This window comes from Dasypus novemcinctus, chromosome 1, assembly GCF_030445035.2.
Source record: "Dasypus novemcinctus isolate mDasNov1 chromosome 1, mDasNov1.1.hap2, whole genome shotgun sequence".
NCBI classification, from domain to species: domain Eukaryota; kingdom Metazoa; phylum Chordata; class Mammalia; order Cingulata; family Dasypodidae; genus Dasypus; species Dasypus novemcinctus.
The window spans coordinates 33273304-33287140 of NC_080673.1; the positions used below are offsets into that span (position 1 = coordinate 33273304).

The 13837-nt window shown below is 38.7% G+C and overlaps 1 protein-coding gene across 5 annotated transcripts in view; it reads right to left on the reverse strand.

The window, feature by feature from the left end:
- Positions 1 to 13837, reverse strand: part of FNIP2 (folliculin interacting protein 2) — a 131945-nt gene that overhangs the window by 71525 nt on the left and 46583 nt on the right. For all 5 annotated transcript variants that reach the window (XM_058277229.1, XM_058277097.1, XM_004450800.5 and 2 more), the window contains exon 2: positions 1151 to 1277. In XM_058277229.1, the coding sequence (XP_058133212.1) occupies positions 1151 to 1277 (127 nt within the window). The remainder of the gene's footprint in view (positions 1 to 1150; positions 1278 to 13837) is intronic.

Consider the following 13837-nt stretch of genomic DNA (forward strand, 5'->3'; position numbering starts at 1 on the left):
AAATGAAAGGGCAACCATCTCCATTCCACCAAACAAAGGGTCAAGTGCTGGCTCACCTAAACCTCTGATACAAACACCATTAAAGCCTGCACTGAATCGCCTGAGAGACTTCTTGGTCCCTCCTCCCCACACCTACCTAACAAGCCCAACAACTACTGTAATGATTAGCCACCTGGCAGAATGCCACAGTGTGGAATCCACCCAGCGACAAGGCCTTTACCCACACATTTCCTTCCTCAAGGAAGGATCCTTATCAAAGGCAGAAAAACAGTCCCTTGGCTCTGATTAAACAAAGACCATAATATAAACTAGTCATCTACTTAGCTATACAGTTCTACAAACAGCCAGAATTTGGTCAGTATAAGTGGTGAGTTACTGAACATGAAAAGAATGAGTACAAATGAATTTATTTCATTTTTAGATATCCATGTAAGTACTGAATAGTCCTAAAGGTGACAATTTAGAAGTACCCTGGACTGGTATCTGGAACACTTGGGGCAGACTCCACTGCTCACCCGGGACACATTATTTTACCTTTCCAGTTCCAACTCCAAGGGATCAACAGCTGCTCCTTCCCCACTCTACCCATCCCCAGACCCATGCCACCACCACTCCCATGCACACATAAAAAAGGGGAAATAAATAAAAGCTTCCTTGGTCAGACAGGTTTGAGAAATACTCCCTTTTAGAGATGACAGTGCACACTGGCATACTGAAGCCCTATAGTGAAGAAAGCTATTTAATTTTGTTTTATCCAGTGTTATGTAATACCTAGATTTATAATCTATGAGAAATACTGGACAGAATGATCTGTAACAATTCATGAATTTTGGAGTTCTCAGATTTCCCATGACATAGCACACACTTGGCATCAAAATCTTACTGTACTGCAACTCACCAGGAAATTCACCTCTAGTAATCTTTATAATATGGTGCTTGGCTCCTATCACAATTAACTTGCTGTTTCATCTGCATTTATTAATGAGAATACAAATGCCTAGGAGCTGGAACCTTTACTTACGTTTCTTCTGAACCATTAATAGCACTGAACAGTATAGCCCAAAGAGAAGACTGTGGTTTGATAAATGATTGGTTAGAGAGGTTAAAAAAGGCGAGCAAAAAAGATGAGAGCAAATCAGCCATTTCATACCTGAGCTGCTACCTCTTCAATCTTGTGAACAGCTTTAGAATCAAACAAGACTTGTCTGCCTCTCCTTTCACAGTCCTGGTAAACTATTAGGCGAATCTCATTCAGGTCAAATTCTGAACATGACCAACTGTGGATTAAAAAGGAGAAAGAAGTTATTTGCAACACTTGGAATGATCACGGAACACTTGGAATGATCACGGAAGATGAGCTTCGCAGCCCACGTGCTGTGTGTGCGTGTCAAAAGAGAAGTATACAGAATGATCCCCTGAGAGACCTGGGGTAGCTAGGAGGCCTGGGCAGGGAGTCTTGTTTATGGAATCCAATGGGTCATACAAATAATGGCAATTTTCATGACAAAGGTTGGGAAGAGTGCTTTAAATAATAAATCTTTGGAGAGAGAGCTCCTCCTTTGGAAGCCAGCTTGGACAGAGAGGACAGCCAGAAATTTCAAGGACAATGCAGAGAAGGCTTAATGTGGATACTTGGTTCCTGGTTCTTGGGCTGGAACATCTGAGCTATGGAGCCAGTTAATAGTTAATAGAGCCTTCTGTCCCATCCTACCCACTCACCCAAGTTTGTTTAGGTCAAACTGGGAGGAATTACAGGTCCGGAAACTTATTCCTTTTCCTCTATTACAGCTGGTTCTGATAAAGAGTTTTAAAAAACCAAATGCATTGTGCATTGCATCTGAATTACTAACAATAACCCTCGGCAATATAAAAAACATTGCTTTTACCTAAGCAAACCAAAAGCTACTGGGATAGGGAAGCAGATTTGGTTCAAATGATAGAGCATCTGCCTACCATATAGGAGGTCCAGGGTTCAAACCCAGGGCCTCCTGACCCATGTGGTGAGCTGGCCCACACGCAGTGCTGATGCACGCAAGGAGTGCCGTGCCAAGCAGGGTGTCCCCTGCGTAAGGGAGCCCCACACACAAGGAGTGCGCCCCTCAAGGAGAGCTGCCCTGAGCAAAAAAAGCGCAACCTGCCCAGGAGTGGCGCTGCACACACGGAGAGCTGATGCAACAAGAAAAGAGACACAGATTCCTGGTGCCAGGGACACAGAAGAACACACAGTGAATGGACACAGAAAGGAGACAATGGGGGAGGGGGGAAGGGGCGAGAATAAAAAAAAAAGCTATTGGGATAAAGCAAACCAAAAGTTACTGGGATAAAAAAGGCTTGTTCTTTTTTTTTTTTATTTTAGTATTTTATTTTATTTATTTCTCTCCCCTTCCCCCTGCAACCATTGTCTGAGTGAAGGAACTGCAGAAAAGGTAATCATTTAAAATGCACTGTTTTGGGCATATTCTGTTATTAATACATTAATTCATTCAACACATATTTGAGGGAAGCAGATGTGGCTCAAGTGATTGGGCTCCCGTCTACCAGATGGAAGGTCCAGGGTTCAATTCCCAGGGCCTCCTGGTGAAGGCAAGCTGCAGTAAGTGGGCCCACACATAGTGCTTGCCCACACGAAAGTGCTGGTGCAGCACAATGACACAACAAAAAAAGAGACAGAAGAGAGGCAATAAGAGACACAGCAGACCAGGGAGTTGGGGTGGTACAAGAGATTGAGCACCTCTCTCCCACTCCGGAAGGTCCCAGAATCAGTTCCCCATGCTGCCTAAAGAGAAGACAAGCAGACACAGAAGAACACACAGTGAAGGACACAGACAGCAGACAATGGGGGGTGGGGGGGAGAATAAATGGAATGAATGAATCTTAAAAAAAAAAACAAAACAACCCACACATCTGAGTACCTACTATAATTCAGGCACTGTGGTAGAAGCTAAGGATTCAGCAGTTAATTAACCAAACAGACTTGGTTCCTGCCCTCATGTAGTTTGTGATCTAATGGAGATTACTGGGTTAATAATCATACACAACTACAAATTGTCGTGTGTCATCAAGGAAAGTGATGTGATAAAAGCCTCACATTTCCAGATTGAAAGGATGGGGGGAGAGGGACAGGGAAGACTCTGAGGACTTGCAGAAATGACCTTTAAGCATCGACCTGAAAAAGTAAAGAGTTTGTGAGGTAAAGTGTGCACAGCAGGCAGAAGGAGGGGCATGGTGAAGCGCAGAGGCAAGAAACAGTCTGGTGCATTTGAGAAAGAAAGCAAAGCCAAAGGAGGAGCACTGTAAGGTGGGCTCAGAAGGCAGGCCAGGGTCAGGCTCAAGCCATAAGTACAATGAGAAGCCAAGGAAAGCAGAGGGTTGATACATTAGATCTACATTAAAAAAAAAAAAAAAATCAATCTGGCTGCTCTAAGGAAAAATGGGGATGGGACAGATTAAGACTAGGAACAGAAAGGCCAAACAGAATTTATTATTATGGTCCAGGCCCATCACAATGAAAGCTAGAGTGGCAGCAACAGAAGTGGAGGGAAAGGGACAAACACTGGGCAAAACTATTAAGATTCAGTGATGAACTACCTGGTGCCTGGAGTAAATGGCGCATCAATCACTATGACAGAATGCTAGAGAAGGTGGAGTTTTAGTGGATAAATGATAAGCACCTAGGTAAGTAGGTAGACAGAAAGACAGACAAAAGCAAACTATAAAACTAATAAGAGATTGTGTAAGGTAGATTCAGATGCATCTGGATTCAAATGCAAATTCTGAGCTTCCAAGTCTTTATCAGTACAATAAGATTATTAATGCCACCCTCATAAAGCTGCTGAGCCTGTCTGAAAAATGAAGTTAACATGGAGGGAAACAGAGGTGAACAATGGTATGAGGCAAATTCCTGCCATCTGTTCCTGTATAATCACTACCCCTGGATGATTCAGTTATCTGAACTTTTCCTTATAAATTAATTCGTTTTCTTACTTAAACCAAGTTGAGTTACTTTTCTGTCACTTGAAACCAAAATAGTCCTGATAGCAGTATCCAAACCACTAAATTTTCGTATTACACAGGTCACTAAAAACACCCTTTAAAATTGTATATTATTTTTTAAAAGTATACAGGTTTATTTATTAAAAGTGAAAAAAATAACCAAAAAATGTAATCATCCTGGTTTTTTCTTGTTCAATCTACTTTATCCTAATAATTATGTTTTACAAAAGTAGCATTGTAGGGAAGTGGACGTGGCTTAACTGATAGAGCATCCGTCTACCATACGGAGGGACCAGGGTTCAATCCCCAGGGCCTCCTGACCCGTGTGGTAAGCTGGCCCATGGGCAGTGCTGCCACGTGCAAGGAGTGCTGTGCCATGCATTAGCACTCCCATGTAGGGGTGCCCCACACACACGGAGTGCGCCCTGCAAGGAAAGCTGTCCCACATGATAAAAGCACAGCCAGCCCAGGAGTGGAGCCACACACATGGAGAGCTGACGCAGCAAGAAAATGCAACAAAAGAGAGACGTGGTTTCCCAGTGCTGCCTGACAATGCAAGTGGATGCAGAAGAGCACACAGTTAATGGACACAGAGCAGACAATGGGGGGCGGAGAAATAAATAAAATAAATCTTAAAAAAAAAAAGTCAAAAGTAGCACTGTAATTTACAAAGTAAGTTGTTCTAACTTATTTGGGGGGGGGGGGTATAACACTAATTCACATATCAAACTGAGAACCACCTCTCTAGAAGAGCTAAACACAACACCTTTAAGTGTTTCATGTTCTTTTTCAATTTAAACAAACTGTTATAAAAGATATGGGAAGGGAAAAGAATGTATGTCAGCTTGTCCAATTTTTTTGACCCAGATGCCTTAAAAAGCATTTTCCAAAATATGAGGAAAACCCTATTCTCCTTCTTCCATATGAATATAGTCTTTGGTATAATACTTAATTATAAACTTGACATTTACCACCACTAAATACTACTTGAGGAAATCACTGTCGAGTAATTTGGTAAAGAACATTGAGGTAGGACAAAAAAAGATTAAATGAGTGCTTCAGGAATGAGACAGGCCTGGTATCAAATCTCACCTCTGCTTCCCACAAGTTTTATAGCCTTGGGAAAGTCTCCTTGAGAGACAGATAGGGCCTGTGGGGAACATAAAAAGATAAAATACGGAAATTCTCCAGCTCGTTTCCCTACCATGCCTGGTATTCACGCTTGAGTTTTTAGTAATCATGTACTACTACTACATACATTCTCTTCATATTCAAATTCACTTCCAAAATCCAACCAACAGTGGTTATGGAGTTTCTATGAGCACCAAGGTCAGTTCCAATAACTTTATGAAGGGCAACCCTTTGTATGAATCAGATGAAAAATAGGCCTTAGGTTTTTGTCTTAACATATCTGACTATTTCCGAGAAAATGCTTTAATAAGAACAACTTCATTTTGTTGATTCTGTTGAAAGCAAAGAAAGGACAATGTCCTTGGCATCAGGGGACAGGGGACTTGTCTACTTTATGGTACAAGCGTGACTTGAGGCTTAAGATATGCCTGGGTTAGGACTTATTCTGCAAGTATTCATCGAAAGCGGAAACCAGGTGACCAAAGTCTGATTTACCTGAAATGCAATGAGTCATAGTTCACGTGGCTTTAAGTACAGTAAACGGACTTCTCTTTAAAAAATACATGACCATGAAATCAAAAGTTTATCAAATAGCTGATTTTCAGTGTGTAATATACACTCTAAAAAGCTCTGGAGGGAAGCACCTGTGGCTCAACCAATTGAGCTCCCGTTTACCATGTGGAGGACCTGGGTTCCATCCCCAGGACCTCCTGGGAAAAAAAGGAAAAAAGGTGTCCCAGATCTGCACAGAGAGGTGCAAGGGCCCCCTGTGGCAAAGCAACACACCAAAAAGATGATGATGCAACCAGGGAAAGAGAAAAAAAAAAAGGCCTAGAACATTACACAAAAAAACTATGAGTAATTACCTCTGTAGAATTGGAACAGAGGATTGTGGAAGGGGGTGGAGATGGAAATGGGACAGTGAACTTTGCTTCTTAATATTTCATACCCTTCTACTTGAATTTCTTAATAGGAATATTTATAACTCTTCTAATTAAATAAATGGATTTAAGTTTAACAAATCTAGTTTTTATATAATATTTCTGATACCCCACTATCCCACAACTTTAAATTTGATGTAATTCAAATTTTATAAACACACTAAAAAACTAGACCTCTTGTGTGATCTATTTAGTCAACATTCATTGAAAGCCTACTCTAGATGAATAAGAAATATTCTTCAGGAACTTAAAATCTAGAGGAAGAGATGATCATATAGGTAACTACATGAAAATGAGAAGACAAGGCAGAACACAGAGAGGAAGGGAGGAAAAAAGAAAAGTTCCTGGAAGAAGCAATAGCTGAACTATAAAGCCATGAAGGAAGGCAAGGATTAGACATGCAACGTACAGGGGAGCGAGTCATTCTAGGCAGAGGGCACAGAACAAACAAATACAGGCAAATGGTGCAATGTCCAAGAAATGAGACTGGAAAGGCAGTTTGTTTATGACCACGTATGGGGACCTTGAATACTACGTCAAAGAATGTATACTGTTCTACAAGCAGAGGTGTGTTATCCCACATTTCTGAGAAAGACTGACATGTTCTGACCCATGTTTTAGGGAAAAAAACTCAAATGGTTTGAGAAGGCCTTTTTTAAGGGCAAATGCAGGGGTGGTGCTGACTCACATTCCCAGGGTTTCAAGAGTCATGGCTAATAAAGAAAAGAATAGGAGTCGTAGAATTTCTTCCAGGGGGGTCTGCTATGTTCTCCAAGATCAGTTCTAAGTTCTTGCATTGAAGCTGGATTCTTGGCTAGAACCTTTTACAGGATTCAGGCTAATAATGGGCATGTGTAGACTCATGCTTAGGAATGATCTATGAAATAAGAATGCTTGGAAATACTCTCCCTCCTGCTCTCATACAAGGAAGCAACCATGTATGGTCAAAATTAAGTTCACATGAAGAGTGAAGAGCAGTCTTGTGATCCAAGAATATGAATGTTGAAAGGTAAGAGAAAACTTGGAACAGTCCAAGAAAGGGTAAAACGAAAACAAAACAAAAGCAAATAAAACCAACAATGATCAAAATAAAAACTGGCAATATTATTCACTTAACAAATACTTACTGCAGGCCCCTGTATGCCAAGCATTCTTTCAGGCACTGAAGATAAAGCAGCAAACAAGTAACAGTCCCTGCTCCTACAAGGCTTACTATATTTATGATGATATTTTCCCAAACACTTTTAATTCCTAATCTCCCTATTCTATGTTCTTTTTTTCTGCCAATTCCCACGGCTCCCCTTCACCCTCAAAAAAATAACTTTCTAAATACAAACAGACACTTCTCAGAAGGTTTGCTTAAGAACAGCGAGGAAGTTCCCATGACTATTATCTGAAAATAAGACTAGGGATGGAGGAAAGAGAAAATTATGCTTGAGATGGCAATCAGAGTTCACCCTGTCAGCAAACAATGTACAGTATTTCCCACCCAGGAACAAGCTATTTATTTCAAGAGAGAAAAATTATGTAAAGAGATGACAGTAACGGATTTGGAATTTATTTTTTGCTAGGTTAGTATTCTCAGGAAGATGGCCGAGATCATTTATTCTAAATGCCTATGACCCTTGCAACTAGTTATAGCATTGTTTCAAGTTGGGGGGTGGTAGTGGTAGAGACAAGTTCAGAGTACTAAGAGGAAAGCAATCTTAAGGAAGCAATCCACACTACTACATGGCATCCCTTAATTCTCCCAGATGTACTTTATACTTGGATAAGCATGTTTCTTAATATAACACATTTCTAATCCCTGTAGCTTTCAAAAGGTTTTAACAAAATCTGAAGGGCAAAAGTGATGTTCTTTTGAGGCAAGAAGTCACTGCATCAATGAAGATTCTACTTTTTGCTAGTTTTCCTAGATTTCATTGTTGTTTCTAATCATTTCTTTCATTTCTCCCCCTTAAAAACCCACAGACTCTAAATATGGCCCATTTATCCCAAAATGGTTTCTCAAACAAGTACTATGCACTTTTTTTTTTAAGATTTATTTCTTTATTCATTTCTCTCTCCTTCCCCCCCCCACCCCGGTTGTCTGTTCTCTGTGTTTATTTGCTGCGTCATCTTCTTTGTCTGCTTCTGTTATTGTGAGTGGCACGGGAATCTATTTCTTTTTGTTGCATCTATATGTGTCAGGTCTCCGTGTGGGCGGCACCATTCCTGGGCAGGCTGCACTTTCTTTTGCACTGGGCGGCTCTCTTTACCGGGAGCACTCCTTGCATATGGGGCTCCCCTACGCAGGGGATACCCCTGCGTGGCAGGGCACTCCTTGCACACATCAGCACTGCGCAGAGGCCAGCTCCGCATGGGTCAAGGAGGCCTGGGGTTTGAACCGCCGACCTCCCGTGTGGTAGACGGACGCCCTAACCACGGGCCAAGTCTGCCGCCACTCACTCCTTTTTGATACCTATAAACTAGAAACTGCTGGAAGGAGGGAGGGAGAGAGGAAGGAAGGAAGAGGTCATTGACAAATAAATAAATAAATAAGTAAATAAATAAATAACTTTGTTGTTCATCTCCATGCATGCATTGATTCAATATTTGCTGAGCTAATTCTTTTATACCCTTGTCAGCATAACCAAAACATTCGAGACTCATTACTATTTCTAGGATTACTGATATGTCTAATAGTTCTGCTGAAAGGTAATCTGCATCAACACCATTACACATCCTTTCCTGAAGGTAAGGTTTTCCCATCCCTCTCACCATTTGCAAGGAAACTGTATATTAATAACAGATAAGTCAATCTCAAAGTAAATATTCAAGATATCACTGTACATATTAGTTCTAAATTCAATTAAATTGTATGCAGAAAAGGGAATATTTCCATTTTCATAGAAGTTTCCAGAGGTCAAAAGCATGATTCTCTGTGTTGCAAAATGAGAGAGCCAAAATACACAGATGACTGTCATCTATCTTTTGTTGTAAAATAGTATTTCAAAAAGAGATGGATGCAAGCACGCATACTCTTTGACACAGCAATTTCACTTCTAGGACTTAATCTGACAAATATACCTGCACAGGTACAAAAACTCATTACATACAAAAAAGTACTCACTGAAGAAAAGTTTGGAAAAGCAAAATACTGGTAACAAACTAAATGTCTGTCAATGAGGTTTGAGTAAATAAGTTATGGTACAACCACATAACAGTACTGTATGGATACAATACAGAATGGGGAAGCTCATTTTAGCTAGAAAAAGGAAGTATAGAGCATTGTGTATAAAATGCTACCATATGCATTAAAGAAAAGATGAATGGGAAAGAAAAAAAACTTCTCAGGATATTTTCAATATATGCATAAAGGAGCTCTATAAATATATATAATAAATTAGTAACACTGGTTAGTTCTAGCAGGGGAGATGGAGTTGCTGAGGCAGAGGAATAAGCAGAAGACTTCATTCTACTCTGCTCTTTAAAACATATCAGAGAAAACAGTACAGTGAAGAAGAGTGAAGACAATGGAACCAAGTAGCTAGCACTGCCTTCTCCTAACCTCTCTAATCCTCTGTTTTCTAGCCTATAAAAATCAGGATAACGGTACCTACCTCATAAGTGTTTTGAGGACTAAATGTAAAATGCTTAATACAGAGGAAAGCACACACTAAGTGCATTGGAAGTATTTATTCTGACTGAAAATTTTAAAATATTAAACCAAGTGACTGTATTACCTCTTGAAAATTAAAAATAACTGAGATGGGAAATATAACAGGAATTTACCTTCTTACCTCATCAAAAAATCTATTATTGCCTTAAGATAAACAACCTTAACCACTGTCCCCTTAAAGAGGCCTCTTAGTAGTTGAAGTATGAGGCAATGGGTGAACTCCTACAGGGAAACCACCTTAGTACATTTAATGCATTTTGACTTAAGTTTTCATATGTGTAGTTTGGCCTTAGACAAAGGCATCGGTGAGATTTCTTTCAGCATTTATATATCACAATTTTCCATCTTCGATCCTACTGCCACCAAGAACAGAAGAACCTTTCTCTAGAAAAGCATTATGCTTATTTATTTAGTTTTCAGTCTTTCCTGTTATTCCAGTACTTTATCAAATGGATTCCTATCACATAAAATAACTGTCTTCTTTTTATTGCATAATTCTCACAGAGCCCTATAGATAACAGTTCTGGAAGGTTTGGCATTTGGTGTAGGCAAGGGAAGACTGGTGATCAGAGCTGCACAGCATACATACACAAATAATTGCCTAACATTTTACAGTTGCCAAAAGCTTTTACAGAATTCACCTAAGCTGACCTTCACAAATGTTCACAAGTGAGAAGACTTTAAAAAGGTTATAACCAGTAAATGGCAAAGAACCAGGCTCAAACCAATGTCTCTTGATTCTGTGCCCTACCCACTCCACAACATAGTTATGTCAATAGCAAATAAGTCTCTGCCTTTAAGCACCTCCCTCTGTATTTCCTTGTGATGCATAAAATTCTCTTATTTGAAAACATAAAATGCTGGTGATATAATGCTAAGACCAAACGGCACAACAAAGACACCAATTATGTTAAAAACATACATATAAACTGAAGGAAAAAAAAGATATGATCATTTCAATTGACACAGAAAAGGCATTTGACAAAATCCAGCATCCTTTTTTGATAAAAACACTTCAGAAGATAGGAACAGAAGGAATATTCCTCCATATGATAAAAGGCATATATGAAAAACGCATAGCCAACATCATACTCATTGGGAAAAGGTTGAAATCTTTCCCTCTAAGATCAGGAAAAAGAAAAGGATACTCACTGTCACCATCATTATTCAATATTGTACTAGAAGTTCTAGCTAGGGCAATTAGGCAAGAAAAAAAAAAATTAAAGGTATCCAAATAGGAAATGAGGAAGTAAAACTCCCACTGTTTGTGGATGACATGATCCTGTACTTAGAAAATCCTAAAGTATCCACGACAAAGCTACTTGAGCTAATAAATGAGTTCAGCAAAGTGGCAAGATACAAGGTCAACATGCAAAAATCAGTAATGTTTTGGTACACTAGTCCTGAACAATCTGAGATGAAATCATGGGGAAAATTCCATTTTCAATAGCAACAAAAAGACTCAAATACCTAGGAATTAATTTACCTAGGAAGCACATGATCTATATGCAGAAAACTACAAAACAATGCTAAAAGAAATTTTAAAAGACCTAAACAAATGGAAAGACATTCTGTGTTCATGGAAGGAAGAATATCATGAAAATGTCAATCTTACCCAAACTGATTTATAGATTCACTGCAATATCAATTAAAATCCCAACAGCTTACTTTACAGAATTAGAAAAAGCAAATATCAAATTCATTTGGAAGGGAAAGTGTGCCCAAGTAGCCAAAAGCATTCTAAAAAAGAAAAGCAACGTAGGAGGAATTTCACTGCCTGACCTTGAAACATATTACAAAGCTACAGTGGTCAAAATACATGGTAGTGGCATAAAGATAGACACATCAATCCGTGGAGCAGAACTGAGACCCAGAAATAAACTCTCACCTATACAGTAAACTGGTTTTTGACAAACCTACCAAGTCCATGTTAACAGGACAAGAGTCTTTTCAACAAATGGTGCTGGGACAACTGGATATCTATAACCAAAAGAATGAAAGAGGACCCCTATCTTACTCCCTATACAAGAATGAATTCAAAATGGATCAAAGACCTAAATATAAAAGCCAGGACCATAAAACTACTAGAAGAAAATATACAGAAACATCTTCAAGACTTTGTAGTAGGTAGTGCTTTCTTGGACCTTAAAGCCAAGGCACATGCAACAAAAGAAAAACTAGATAAATGGGACCTCTTCAAAATTAAACACTTTTGCACCTCCCAGGGCTTTGTCAAAAAGGTGAAAAGGCAGCCCACTCAATGGGAGAAAATATTTGGAAATCGCATGTCAGACCAGGGTTTAATATCCAGGGTATATAAAGAGATGTTACAACTCAACAATAAAAAGACAAATGACCCAATGGAAAAATGGGCAAAAGATTTGAATAGACATTTGTCTAAAGAAGAAATACAAATGAAAAAAAAAGACCATGAAGAAATGTTCAGCATCACTAATGATTAGGGAAATGCTAATCAAAACTACAATGAGATATCATTACACACTTATCAGAATGGTCACTATTAAAAAGACAGAACTACAAGTGTTGGAGAGGATGTGGGGCGACAGGAACACTTATTCACTGTTGGTGGGAACACAGAATGGTATAGCCACTGAGGAAGACTGTTTGGAATTTCTTAAAGAAGATGAATATAGACATGCCACGTGACCCTGAGATACCGCTACTGGGTATATACCCAGAAGAACTGAGAGCAGTGACATGAACAAACACCTGCACGTTGATGGAATACCACGCAGTCCTGAAAATCAATGAAGTTCTGATACATGTGGCAACATGGATGAACCTGGAAGACATGCTGCATGAAATATACCAAATAATGTATCATTTCACTGATTAGAATAAGCAAATTCACAGAGTCAGAAACTAAAATACAGGTTACCAGGGGATGAGGAAGGGGTAGGGTGTGGAAAGTTAAGCCTTAATTGGTACAAAATTTCTGTTTGGGGTAATGAAAAGGTTTTGGTAAGGGATGACAGTGATTTACAGCATTTTGAATATAATGAACACTACTGAATTGTATACCTGAATGCAGTTAAAAGGGGAAATTTCAGGTTGTATATATGTTACCTAAAATTTAAAAATTTTAAAGCCTCAATTATAGCAATCAATGACATAAAATAAAATCTTAATTTAGAATAGAGTATATATATGCATGTATCAAAGGCTTATTAAAAAGTTCACATCAAAAAATTAGCTCATATCGTAAAGGATTAGTCTCCCTCATATATAAAGTACAACTACAAACCAACAAAGAAAAAGACTTGCAAACCAAGAGACAAAGGATACAGCTAGTTCACAGGAGAAAAAATTAAATGATCCTTAAACATATGAAAAGATGCTAAACCTGACTCGTGAAAAGTGAAAAGAAAATTAAAACCATACACCAGACTAGCAAAAAATCCAAAAGTTGAGTATCCTAGAGAAATACAGGTAGAGATACAAAATGATATGACCATATATGGAGAGCAAATTGTCATAACTATCAAAACTAAAAGTACATTTAACCTTGGACCCAGTAATCCTACTTCTGGAATTATACAGGTACGCACATGCAATTGCAACATGTTTGCTAAGAACAAAAGACTGGAAGGACATCGATAGGGGCAGGTTAAATAAGATATGCTATATTCACACAACAAAATACCAGTGTTGGAAAGAAAGTGTGAGAGAGCAACCTATAAGACCTCTGGATAATACTGTAAAGTCAAAGAGCAGATTACTGTATATGATATGTATATAGTACGGTACTTTTTATATGTAGGAGTAATACATATAATTCATTTTATTTCTGCACAAAATAATATTATTAGCATGTATAAGAAACTAATAACATTGGTCTCCTAAAGTGGATGGGGAAGAATAAAGAGGTAGGAGCAATATATTTCAAATACATACTTTTGTATATGTTTTTATTTTTGAAACAAGTTAATGTATGATCTCTGTAGACAGATAACATGCTTTTTAAAAATGTTAAGAAAAACAACAATACACATTCATATCTTTGACTCAATGATTTTATTTACAAATGTTAGGGTTAGAGGGCCTCCTTACCTTTGCTTCAGGTAAAGGGACATCCTCAATTAGTGTAACA